The sequence below is a fragment of the Drosophila mojavensis genome, unplaced genomic scaffold (assembly GCF_018153725.1).
Source record: "Drosophila mojavensis isolate 15081-1352.22 unplaced genomic scaffold, ASM1815372v1 contig_108, whole genome shotgun sequence".
Classification (NCBI taxonomy): Eukaryota; Metazoa; Arthropoda; class Insecta; order Diptera; family Drosophilidae; genus Drosophila; species Drosophila mojavensis.
In genome coordinates this window covers 1971851-1985716 of record NW_025318636.1, presented here as the reverse complement: position 1 = coordinate 1985716, position 13866 = coordinate 1971851, and the positions used below count along the sequence as shown (strand labels likewise).

At 34.2% G+C, this 13866-nt stretch overlaps 1 protein-coding gene and 1 long non-coding RNA gene across 2 annotated transcripts; both read right to left on the bottom strand.

The window, feature by feature from the left end:
* Nucleotides 1-9695: 9695 nt before the first annotated feature.
* On the bottom strand, nucleotides 9696-9968 carry LOC122757494. The gene is made up of 2 exons (XR_006357551.1): nucleotides 9847-9968; nucleotides 9696-9746 (listed from the first exon to the last, which is right to left on the bottom strand). It is a non-coding gene; the product is annotated as an uncharacterized LOC122757494 (long non-coding RNA).
* A 710-nt stretch (nucleotides 9969-10678) lies between these two features.
* On the bottom strand, nucleotides 10679-11216 carry LOC122757469. The gene is made up of 2 exons (XM_044009621.1): nucleotides 11182-11216; nucleotides 10679-11017 (listed from the first exon to the last, which is right to left on the bottom strand). Exons 1-2 carry the CDS (start codon nucleotides 11198-11200, stop codon nucleotides 10716-10718), a joined length of 321 nt encoding a protein of 106 aa, XP_043865556.1. The 5' UTR covers nucleotides 11201-11216; the 3' UTR covers nucleotides 10679-10715.
* Nucleotides 11217-13866: the final 2650 nt, after the last annotated feature.

The following is a 13866-nucleotide window of genomic DNA, read 5'->3' as shown; positions in this document are numbered from 1 at the left end:
CCTTTTACAAAGGTGATTTAGGGGTGGGGGGTGAATTTTAACAAAAAACGAATTTGTATAAAATGCATATAAATATACATTCAAAATTAGGAGACTGTAGTTCGAAAGATGTAGGAGATATAATTTTATAACTGATTTTCGATAAGGGTTTTTATCGATAAAAAAATCGGGATGATTTGTCGATTTTTAGTGATAAACTCGATATACGCGCTGTAAACACGGACATTTTAAAAAAATTTGAAGTCTCTAGCTCTTATATCTTCTGAAATCGACGGGACTTCTCGACCGAGCGTCACGCAGCTACTCACTACGCCACCTCACTTCTAAAAGCTGCGCTGTCAAAACTCAAATAGATTCACTGCTGCAGTGCCATCTACCAAAACTAAACCAAACTAACAGCTGATGTGATTCAAAGAATGTTCCATAAGAAGTTTGAATGAACGTATACAATGCTGTTGTAGCGGCTGCACGTGCGTTTGTTAATTGGCCAAATATTTAATTGATTTTTAATTAATTTTTGACTGAATAAAATTTAAACTTTCAGCATATGATCTACATATTATATTGAATATTTGAGAAATTAAAAAAAAAAAAAAATCATTCACAATTAGCTGTAGTGGCATCTTGAACTTGAATGTTTTTATTCGATAAAAACATAACGGTATGATTTATCGAATTTTAAAAGCAAACTCGACATCCGCGCTGTTTATACGGTAATTTAAAAAAAAAATTCAAGTCTCTAGCTCTTTTATCTTCGGAAATCGACGCGTTCAAACATACGGACAGACGGACAGGGCCAGATCAACTCAGCTCGTCGCCCTGATCAAGAATATATATTCTTTGTGGGGTCTGCCACGCCTCCTTCTGCCTATTACATACATTTCAACAAAACCATTATACCCTGATTTCCCATTGAAAATGGGTTCAGGGTATAAAAAGGGTTATTTCTTAAAAATTGTTAATATTCCAAATACTTTTTTTTTTATTATCTCATCAGGTTATACATATCAGTTATTAGCGTCATATTCTTGCTCTTGTCTCATAAATACAAATCAAGTATATAATGGAGTTGACAATAATTCATACAATTTTGTAAATATTTGGTTTTCGCTTATTATTACTTTTTCATGATTATTCGTATCAAGCCACTAATATATTTTAATTTAAAATTCTGTTATTTTCGATAATTGAAATACGTTTCAGCATATCATTATACAGTTGAGCAAAATTTGAAACAATATTTCGAATTTCCTTATTTTCAGCCTCCAACGCTGCAACTCTTCTTAAAATTTCCAAACTTGAAGAAGATTCAATGGTAATATCGTCAATCTGTAAAAAGAAAATACATTTAATTAGACATTACGTAATGTGTTTGAGAAGGCGAATAGTAATTAAAAATCATCTGTGAATGCTTTATTTGACATTTGGGAATCTTATTTAAATGTTAGTATTAAATAAATAAAATCGCAAATCTATAATATGTAGTACGTTTAATATGATATCAATAATAGGTATTGTCATTTAGGGATTATTTTTCTGATTGATTCGTTCTTTTTGTTAATGTAACTTTTTTTCGTCCGTTATATTTTGTATACCCTGAACCCATTTTCAATGGGAAATCAGGGTATAATGGTTTTGTTGAAATGTATGTAACAGGCAGAAAGAGGCGTGGCAGACCCCACAAAGTATATATATTCTTGATCAGAGCGACGTCTGTACGTATGTTTGAACGCGTCGATTTCTGAAGATTGATTTGTTTTTTAAATGACCGCATATACAGCGCGGATGTCGAGTTTGCTTTTAAAATTCGATAAATCATCCCGTTATGTTTTTATCGAATAAAAACATTCAAGTTCAAGTCAGAAGCCACTATATAGCTAATTGTGAATGATTTTTCATTTTTTTTTTTAATTTGTCAGATATTCATGTGCTGAAAATTTCATTAAATTCCGTTAAGTCAATCGACGTTATGTTTGGCCAATTAACAAACGCACGTACAGCAGCTACAACAATATACGTGTGCACACATACATTCAAACTTCTTCTAGGACAGCTGTTAGCTTGGTTTAGTTTTGCTAGATGGCGCTGCAGCAGTGAATCTTTTTCAATTTTGCCAGCGCAGCTTCCAAAACTAAGGTGGCGTTCGAATTCCAAACGCGCAACTGATTTTTTTAATTGTTTCAAAATATTTATTTATTAATTAAATGAGTTTTGTATTTCATTTATATTTTTAAATACATCGCAATTTAAATTTTAGCCATACTAAATGGGCCTTTTTATTAGTTTGGTTCAGGGTAGTATCTAGTCGAGCAGTCTCCACTAGAGTTTTCTTACTTGTTTAATATTATAATTTTCCTTAGAGTTCTATCCCTCTCTTCCATTAACAAAATCCTTGCTTTCAAGTCATCTTAGGGAAATCACTCGCATTGCCCAGGCGTAATCGTTGGTATACACTTGTTACCAAAGTTGCGCAGTGATTTTCATTATTCTGATTCTCATTCTGTTTCCTTTACTATTTTGTTCTTATCAATATTTTGTAATATTGTAACCATTAATACATAATAAACTGACGGCAGCGACAGAACGAGCACGTGTAGGTATGATTCTACATACTAAGGCTAAACCAAATTATTTAAAGATATAATATTCATTCAATTATTAAACCAATATAAGAAGGGAGCCGACGCTCCAGAGGTACTTATTATACCCAACAACCTTTGTACAAATGCTTTACTATTTCTAGTCTTATTTCGTACGATTATATCCTTCAAATATTTGAGCACTTTGAAATTGTTTTTATTTTAAAAGAAATCGAAATTCTATAAAGTACATGTTAGAGCGTTAAAATGAAAAACACTCCACATTTGCCGAATTCAAGATCTTAACTGAACTCTTTATTGCTTAAAATCCTAGTTCTTATATACCTAACAGAGACTCTTAAAACTACTTCCAGTCACTGGAAGGGTGCATTTTCTCACACAAACAAGTGCCCAGATGTTTACTTAAGTGTCCCTTTTTTTTGAATCTTTGGGCCCAGGCTCACGTTACATTTACATATATTAGACGCTGCATTGGTCGCTGCAACTAAGGGATGACATATTTATTACTTTGTGTCGGATAACGCGCAGGTTATTCGAGTACTGTCTCTATTTTTATTATTATGTATGTTCATGTTTGAACATTCTGCCAGGGGCCCAAAAATGTTGTGGTTGTAAAAATTTTTATTTTTTGTTCGATGACTCGCAGGTCATCCAGTATTCGCATGTTTTCATACATTCTGCCAGAGGGGCCAAAAATATATTTGCTTTTTTGTTTTCATTTTAATATTAGTTTGATAACGCGCAGGTTATCGAATAAATTTTTTTGTCGGATAACGCGCAGGTTATCGAGTATTTTTCTGTATATTTTTTATATTTCAAATTATATGGGACCAGGAAATGTTATAGCTTTTAATCGCCTCTTTACATTACATTTTCTTATTGTATATATGATTAATATTAATGCAATCAAAATACTTATTAACATAGAAGCATGACCTGATATGTGATGAAAATGGAGCCCTTTTAATTCTATATGGCTCTCCTTCATTTGCTGTATTGCTATTTGTAAATGCTCAATTTCTTTCGTATGATTTATTCTTGATAGTGCTAATGGGTTCCAAACTATTTTTGGAACGTCAACAATCTTTCCTACGTATGAGGGTGCGATTTTCTCGTATTTTTCAGTGTGAATATCATTATTATGAGCTATTATGGTCTTATCTCCTGATCGAGCTGTGCAATCTGATTTCATTTTCAACACACCCTGTTCTGGTAATTCTATTAGTTCTTGCTGTGCTCCCTTGCATCGTACGCTTAGCTTTTCATTAATCGGTACTTTAAATAACCACCTACTTTTACCTTCCAATTCAACCCAGTATGTTTTTGAATGAACTAATGTTTGATAGATACAGTTCGCCGGTCGGTTTGGCTTGAATGGTGATATTTCGCAGCTGTTATCGTTGGCATTATCCCAGGGCCAGTTACCTTCACATATGAGCTTGTTTGGTTGCCATTTTTTGCATTTATTTAATGTGGCTTCGGCCATTAAGTGGTAAGAATCAATTTCGAAGTTATACACTAAATATTCTGTTCTTTGGTGTACCATTATCATTTGGTCGTCATTGTAGACTGGTATTGGGATAACCTTATATAAATGAGATGGGTATCTGCTGAATAGCGGAATCTTGGCGTTAACTATTATTTTGTTGTCTATAAAGGTTCCTTTCGTTGTAAGTAATTGATATATTTCTTTTAGTTCTGTACCTGTCCTTTTCCCTGGTAAGACTAAATTCTCGGACAAACTTTCTTTTATCTTGGCTATTTCTTCCCCAAATTGGTAAGGCTTCAATATAACCGGGCTTAATCTGCTATGATTTATATCAATTAGCATATTTATTACCCCTGTTTGAATCTTGTCACATTCTTCAATTAAGGCATTTAATTGATTTGTTATCATAAAGAAATTAATTGCTTCCTTATACACATAATACGATTCTTTTAGCAATTCTGTCATATTGTCTATACGTATATTCATGTCATTGAAATGAATATTGATTTCCTCAGTGGTTCTTTTGAGTATATTTGCTGTGGAATCTATTATTGATGTCTGTTTCTCACTCAATTTTTTTATGTTATGTTGGTTGTCTAATAAACTGACCATGTTTTCTTCCATTTGTTCTCGATCGTCTGCATCCATTATCCCAAATAGCAAGTGATATAATGAGCCCATGAATTCGAAAGGTGCACGTTTGGTTCTTGGTTTATTTTGTAGTATAAATAGTTTGTTATTATCTTCTAATTCTGCTATTCGTCTTTTTGTATTATTTAGTATTATATTACATTGGTCCTCGAAACTCTGTAGTTTCGTACACACTGCTCTCATTTTCCCTTCTAATTCACTCCCTTTCTTTAACATGTCAAAATATGAATCTAGGTTATAGTAAATAATTAGATCCCATGATGAGGTTACTATTTCTACTTCACCCATTGGATCTAAATAGATTGCTGAGTTGTTACCTAATTTTGAAATTGTTATCTTATCGCTTTTCGTTACTTCTGCACTTGATACCTGACAGAAGAGAGCTAAGACTAGCATTGCCATTAGTACTTTTAGTCTTGATCCTCCTTTCCCTCTCGAAGTATTCCCTTTTCATCTAAAAATGGATTCAAACTAATTATTTTACTCTTATTTTGTAAATATTTTTTTCCCAACAGCTTTCCTATTTCTGTTCTAAACTGACATGCTTGTTGTTGTTTAATAATTAATATTCTAGCGTTATTTAATTCTTCTACTGTTATATATTTTTGTGGCTTTTGTATCGTTTTTTTGGTTATGATTTTAATAAATCTAATAATAAATGCTACTACTTTTTGTAATTTTTGCATACAAGAATATCGTTTGATTAATTCACCTATTATATTCTTTTCTGAGTTTTCTATCATAGTGTTCACACTTATTTTTTCTTCATCTACATTTTCTTCTTCTTTTGGCCAATGGTTCTTTGATTTGGCTAACCACTTTGGCCCATTCCACCAAATTTCGCATTCTACTAATTTATAAGTATTGATTCCTCTGGATGCTATATCTGCTGGATTGTCTTCTGATTTTACATGATTCCATTTAATTTCTGACATTTTCCTAATCTCATCCGTTCTTTTTCTAATGAATTTATTTTTATTCAATCCGTTTTGGATCCAAGCTAATGTGATAGTGGAATCACTCCACGCAAAGATTTCAACATTAATTTTAATCGATTCTGTTATTTTAGAAATGAGTTTTGTCAAAAGATGGGCAGCGCATAGTTCCAATTTGGGAATAGTTTTACGATTTTTCTTGGGATTAACTTTACATTTACTAGCTAATATCATTACCGAATTACCTACTTTGGCATATACTACTGCTGCATAGGCTTTTTCAGAAGCATCAGCAAACCCATGAAACTGTACTTCAATATCTTTTTGTATTTTGACCCACCTAGGTATTCTTAGGTTTTGTAGATGTTTCAAATTATCTTGATACTCTTTCCATTCTTTGATTTCTTCTTTGGATAGTTCTTCATCCCATTTTTTATCAGTTAGCCATAGCTTTTGCATAAACAGTTTCCCTATTATGGTCACTGGAGCTAACCACCCTAAGGGATCATATATTTTAGCAAGTGTTGATAAGACTGTTCTTTTATTTATTGTTTTAATATTGTTGTCAGTGAAACTAAATTTGAATTCATCTTTGAGGGGTTCCCACTGTAGACCTAATGTTTTTATTGACTCATTCTCTTCAATGCTTAACACCTTATTTTCTTCATTTCTGTCTATTTCTTCAATTATTTCTGATTTATTTGAAATCCACTTTCTCAGATTAAATCCTACTTTTGCTAGTTCACTGGAAACACATTCAACAATTTCTTTACAGTTTTGTATGGACTCAGCGCCTGTCATAAGATCGTCCATATAAAAATCTGTTTTAATTATTTCTTTAATTGTTGCGTTATTGCAATTATTGGCTATGTCTAAAAGAACTCTAGTGGCTAAGTAAGGAGCTGATGCAGTACCATAAGTGACTGTGGTAAGCTTAAAGTTCTTTAGTTTTTTACTTGGAGAATCTCTCCAGACAATATATTGAAATTCTTGGTCATGTTTTGCTATTTTTATTTGCCTATACATTTTTTCTATATCTGCTGATACTACATATTCCCAGCGTCGCCATTTTAATATAATGTCAAATATATCTTTTGAACTCTTGGTCCCGTCCACATAATGTCATTTAGACTTTTCTTATTTGTTGTTTTTGCAGATGCGTCAAAAACTACCCTTAGCTTCGTTGTCAGACTACTATCTCTTAACACTGCCTGATGTGGTAAATAATATTTTCCTTCTTTATTTGTAGATATCATATGTCCTAACTGCAAGTATTCGTTCATGAAATTTGTGTAGTCTGTTCTTAATTTTTCATTTTTTTGCAGCTTTTTCTCTAAGCTAAGAAATCGAGCTATAGCTTGTGGCTTTGATTCTCCTAATTCATTTTCTTCTTTGAACGGAATTGTTACAACATATCTACCCCTTGAATCAATTTTTGTTGTATTCTGAAAATTTTTCTCACAAAATTCTATCTCTTTGACATCTTCTTCTTCTTCGTTTTCTAATTCCCAGAACCGATCTAGGTCTTCTATTGCAATACTTGTCGCTACTATCGTTGTTTTACCTTTTGATTTTGTACAACCTGATACAATCCAACCAAATTCAGTCTTTTGCCCAAGTAATCCATCTATCTTTACTATCCCATCTTTTAGTACGTGTGGATATAAGTCTGCACCTATTATTATGTCTACACGACCTGGTTTATAAAATTGTGGATCAGCTAAAGTGAAATTGTGCCATTGAGCCATGTCTATATTTGCTTTACTAACTGGGAGAGCTTTCATTAACTTTGATAATATGATGGCCTCAACCCTAAACTGTTCTTTATTTGGTTCTCTAGGTTTTATTATTAGCTTAACTTTGTGTTTCGACCTACAAGTATTTTCTGATGAGACACCACTTATTTCTGTCTCATTTCTGATTCTGGGTAAATTTAGCAACTGTGCGGCCTCCTCAGATATAATTGTTTTTTGAGATCCACTATCTATTAAGGCTCTTAAGTTGATATAATTCCCCTTTATTGCTTTAACTTTAATTATCGCTGTGGCTAATAAGGCCTCTTCATTTGTTACTACTGTATTAACTTTTTCTGTATTTATATGTAACATTGTATGATGAGGCTTCTTACAAAAGTAACAATTCATGCTACTTGTACACCTATTAGTATTCGTGTGTCTTAAACACCTCAAACATAACTGTATCTTTCTTGCAGCATCCAATCTTTCTCTTGGGACCATTGCCTTAAATTTCGTGCATTGCGTGGTACTATGACCTACTACTTTGCATATAGGACAATTGTAACCAGAGTGAATTTTCTTTTCCTCCTTATTTGAAGTGGATAATGAACAATGTCGCTGATCTAAGTAGTCCATTACGTCAGTCAGTAATTGTATTTCTTTTGTCTTTTTTATTTGGCTTTCGTATAATTGAAGTGCCTCTTTACTAAATTTTCTTAGTATTATGTGTGCAAAGATTTTATCAACTTCTTCTGAAAGTTGAGCCTTACTTTTAATTATATGTATTGACTCATTAATTGTATCAATAAAATAATTGATACTTTTGGATGAGTCAATATTTAAATTTGGAAGGTCCATTATTCGGTTCAATTGTTCCGAAAAAATTTTCCTTTTATTTTCATATCGCTTGGTAAGTAATTCCCAAGCGGTAGAATAATTATCTGCGGACCCCGTTAATAAATGAGCAACCATGCTCTTTGCTTCTCCTCGTAATGAGGATTTTAAGTAACTGAATTTGATAGAAGGAGTTAAATCTTCTCTTCTATCAATAAGGTCGCAAAATAATTCAGCGAATAAATCCCAATCTTTGACATCTCCAAAAAATATTGGGACTTGAATTTTTGGTAGACCCGGAAGGTTATCCATTTTTTCGTGGATTATGGGTTGAATTGGGGTGCCTTTTTTGGCTTCTAACGCACTGATTGCATTTTGCACATCAAAATCTAATTCATTAACCTCTTCGTCAAACATTTTGTTTGACACATATTTATTTCTTAGCTCCTGAACTAGCTTTGAAACTTTATTCCATAAATATTTAATTTTATTCTTTCGAATCTCGAAGATTCCTACGTTTCCTTTTGCAATGTCCTCATATACTTCTACTAAATATAGTTTTAACTGTTCGACTTTGCTTTCAAACTCTACTTCTTCTTCAGAGCTTTTGTGAACTGTGACTGCTCTAACATGCTTCACATCTTTATCTTCTTCTTTCTCAGCCCTCATAATTTCTAATTTCAAATCTTGTATGCTTTTCATCGCTTTATCAAATTCCTTATTGTTAAAGTATGCATGGTCTATTACCCCTACTTTTAACAATAAGGTATGATTATTTTCTAATTCTTCTTTTATTTTTTCTAACTCTCCTAAAATTTCGCTCGGTGGCCTAATTTCTTCAGATGAGTCTAGTTTTTTCAATCTGGACACTAAGTCCGATTGCATTTTCAAGAGCTTTATCACTTTTTCTGACAGCATTCTTTTTATTTTTATTTATATTTATTAAAAAAAAATTAAACTACGACTTATCTTTATTTTATCCGCGCTGTCCTCCTGTTGATCCAGTCTTCTCTGAAGGGGGCGCCTGATGATCTTGGTGATATTCCTCTTCCCGTTGGCCACTGACGGTTCTGATGAGTCGCTTTCTTTCGTCGAATTTCGCTGTAGTTTTACTCTGTCTCTCTTTTTGGATGGAGAACAGAAACCTTTTTGGTAGTATTCTGCCTCTCCGCACTTTGCGCGAGAGAACAGAATTACTTCGATTTTTTATTTTTTTGAACCGAATTTTTCGGATTTTTATTTATTATTTTTTTTAATTTTTTTCTGTCTCCGCACTTCACGCGAGAGAACAGAATCACTTCAATTTTTGTTTTTGTTTTTTGTTTTTCTCTCTCCGCACTTCACGAGAGAACCGAACTTTTCGGATTTTTAAATTTTTTTTTTTTTTTTTTTGGTCTAGTCCCTTTTTGGGAATGCAGACCCACCAGCACTACAAATTTTTCTTTTTTTAAATTTGAGCACCACTTTTAGTTTATATATGTATATACTCTGTCTCTTACCACTGGCGGGGGAAAACAGAGTAATATACTATATTTTTGTCTTAAGCTGAGTTTTAAAACTATCAGCATTAAGACGCTGGTTCCTTTCTCTGTGTCTCTTACCACGGGTGGGGGAAAACACAGAGAACGCCGAAGGACCAAAATGTTAGAGCGTTAAAATGAAAAACACTCCACATTTGCCGAATTCAAGATCTTAACTGAACTCTTTATTGCTTAAAATCCTAGTTCTTATATACCTAACAGAGACTCTTAAAACTACTTCCAGTCACTGGAAGGGTGCATTTTCTCACACAAACAAGTGCCCAGATGTTTACTTAAGTGTCCCTTTTTTTTGAATCTTTGGGCCCAGGCTCACGTTACATTTACATATATTAGACGCTGCATTGGTCGCTGCAACTAAGGGATGACATATTTATTACTTTGTGTCGGATAACGCGCAGGTTATTCGAGTACTGTCTCTATTTTTATTATTATGTATGTTCATGTTTGAACATTCTGCCAGGGGCCCAAAAATGTTGTGGTTGTAAAAATTTTTATTTTTTGTTCGATGACTCGCAGGTCATCCAGTATTCGCATGTTTTCAAACAGTACATATGAATCTACATTAAAAATTTGTCGACTCTAGCTCTAAAGATGGAGCAGGTATAAATTTATTACTGACTAGCAGTCCCAGCAAGCGTTGCATTGCCCTACCCTTATTTCTAGGTAAAAAATGATTAAAAGGTATTTTGTTCAGGTTGGGATACACTCTAATTAATTTATTAATCAGATTTTCATTCAAGCACCTTGTGGTAAACGACATTCTTCGTTTTTTGGTCAGGTGCAAGAACAAATAATGCGGATGGTTTGCCAACACGTGAGCATGCCACGTACAATTGACCATGAGAAAAACACGCATTTTCTAGATTGAGGCCACAAATAGTCAAAGATTGGCCCTGTGATTTGTTGATCGTCATGGCGAAGGCATGTAATTATTGCATATGACGCGGGCTACCTGTGTATGTCGCTGGTAAAATAGTCAATCGACCAACATTTTCAGAATCTCCGTCTGTAATTATTGCATCGCGTAAATGAATATACTCTTCCGAACGCAATTTAGCTTGATTCAAACGGATGAAAGTCAGGCGCTCCGTTTCGATTTTCACGTACATGTCAACGCAGTATTGTTGAAACAGTCGACGAAATCGCAACAAATAATTGTCAGAATTTTCACGAATCATCAAACGATATGCGTAATAATTCATAGAACTAACCTTCTTGCCAGTTTCCTCACCTGAAACAAATGCAGTAAAAATTGTATTTTAGAGCCCCTAATAGGTTTACGACTCTTACAGCTACTCTCTACTAAATTAAGAGTGTTAATTTTTTTTGTGTACCAAAAGCAAACAGAATAAAATGTATATATAAAGTTAAAATGAAAACAATGATTGATCTTACCATTCAATGGATTTATCATTTTGATATTAAAGTGATATCCATCGTCTCCTTGCCAAAACATCAGCGGGTATTGTAAAGCGTCATATGAACGGTGCGTTTCAGATATTCTTTGTAGTTGCGCAGCACTGCGTCGTGTAAGCACAATATCGCGTGCTTCCAAGCTTTCACCAACAATCAGGATTGCCACTTCATCGATTGTTGGAGCATTAAATGTGCGTTCATGTGTTCCAGCTGGTCTTTTATCTGCTCTGATTACTATTTTATAGTCATCTCTTGGCATGCGCTCTAAAGCGGTCTTGAACAACTTGACCAATGCATGATGTTCATGAAGCATTTGCTGCAAATCTTGGAGAATTGCTCTTTTCATCGCAGTGTTGATTTCTTGGCGCCGATCAAGTTGCTCTTCCATATTGCCCATGAAGTATATTTGCAAGAATTTGTGCTGTTCATCTTCAATAGGTTGCAATGATCCAATGCGATGGCAAATCTGGCCTTGAATCTTTACATTCAAAGCCATAGTTATAGTTAGATTTACAAACACTTTTTACAGAAATCTAACCAACTACATTATCCCAAATAAGAAAATAAAATTTTTAACGTAAATTACCTTAAATGTCGGATTATATCCGTGTTCTTCAATAATTTCCGCCCCAAATGAAGTCATTTGGAAACAGGCATTGTATTTTTGAGTGTTCGCTAGAAAATGTCGTGATTCTAGTGTTTCGCCATAAAGCAGGGAACGCAATGGCTCTGGTGGCGAGACCACTAATGGCAATGTCACTTTACCACTAAGGCAGCACAAACCGGGCGTTTCACCAGCAAACTTCAATGCGCCACAATGCTGGCAAACAACGTCCATTGGACCAATGCAAACTAAACGATTCAAGCTGTAGTCAATGGTACAATCATATCGAAACGCTGCTCGATTCAAATCAATCCTTGAACCATTTCTTATTGCCGTTTCACGGGCTGCCTCTCTTTGAGAAGCACGAATTAAGGCCCTTCTTTGCTGGGTACTAACGCGGCGCCTTTCTCGTTCTTCGTCAGATAATTGACTCGCGGTATTCCGTAGCCTAATTGCATTATGGGTCCGCTGGGAAAGATTAGATCTTCTAGGACGCGGCATTTTCATTAATAGTAATACTGAATATGCACAATCGCACAAAACCACATAAAATATCGAGAAATCGAGAAATATAAATAAAAATTATTTACAAAAATAATGTCGAGAAATACAAATATAAATTATTTACAAAAATAATGTCTGAGAAAAACAAATTCAACAATACCTACCTGAACTTTCGAGATATTTTGCTTTTGTCCGTATGCGTATTGTTTTTCAAAATTTTTTTTTTTAACAAATGTGCTTTTTTATGAATAGTCAGGTTCGCCTGAGGCTGTGCCGTAGACTGACTGACTACATTTGTTTATTTACTTCTACACTATTGTCAAAACTGTCACTGTTACCAAGCCTACTGGGTATAAAAAAAATTTGAACATTTGGGGAAAAAACCGCGTTTTTCAAGTATTCGGCAAATTTTTTCAGTATTTTTAAGACCCTATACTAAACTCGTTGCGGAGACAAATCCAACAAATCAAAAACCATGAAAATTGGTTCAGCCCAAATCAAGTTATAAGCAGTCTTCACTTTTACACAACTTTCTTTTATATATATAGATTTGCGATAAAGTTTTTAATCGATAACAAAATAACTGGCCAAGTGATCGTTTTTTTTAAGAAAGACTCGATATGCGCGTGATATATACAGACAGACAGACGGATGGACGGATAGAGCTAAATCGACTCAGCTTTTCGACCAGATCAGGAATATATATACTTTATAGGGTTTTCCACACCTCCTTCTGCCTGTTACTTACTTTTAACAAAACCATTATACCCTGATTTCCCACTTTCAATGGGTTCAGAGTATAACAAGTAAGAAGACTCTAGTCGAGACTGCTCGACTAGGAGATACCCTGTACCCTCTAATTTGATATTCTAATCATTGCACTTCTTTTCGGCACATATACATGCACACGCACGTATTAGAACGCGCTCTGCTAACTGCGCAGTAAGCAGCGACTGCGCTTGGGCTGCGCTGCAGTGTGGGCAACATTACAAGAATTTATTTCTTGAATAACTTAATTTCAAAGCACAAGTCCCTAGTATTTGAAATACGCCTTTTAGAAATGTGATGGTGAGGGGGTGAATTAGGGGTGGGGGGTAAATTTTGACAAAAACCGAAATTGTATAAAATGCATATATTTTATCTACATATAAAATTTGGAGACTCTAGCTTTAAAGATGTAGGAGATATAAATTTATTACTGGTTTTCAAGTCTCTAGCTCTTATATCTTCTGAGATCGACGCGTTCAAACATACGGACAGACGGACGGACGGACAGACGAACAGAGCTAAATCGACTCAGCTCTTCGCCCTGATCAAGAATATATATATTTTATGGGGTCTGCCACGCCTCCTTCTGCCTGTTACATACATTTTACAAAACCATTATACCCTGATTTCCCATTGAAAATGGGTTCAGGGTATAAAAACAACGGGATCCATCCACTAAATGAAAACCGTTTTCATTGCTTATATGCAAGTTTAAGACTGTATCCTGGCAAAATTTGTAACTATACATCTACACTTAAGATTATATACATTCAAAACTATTATTTTTT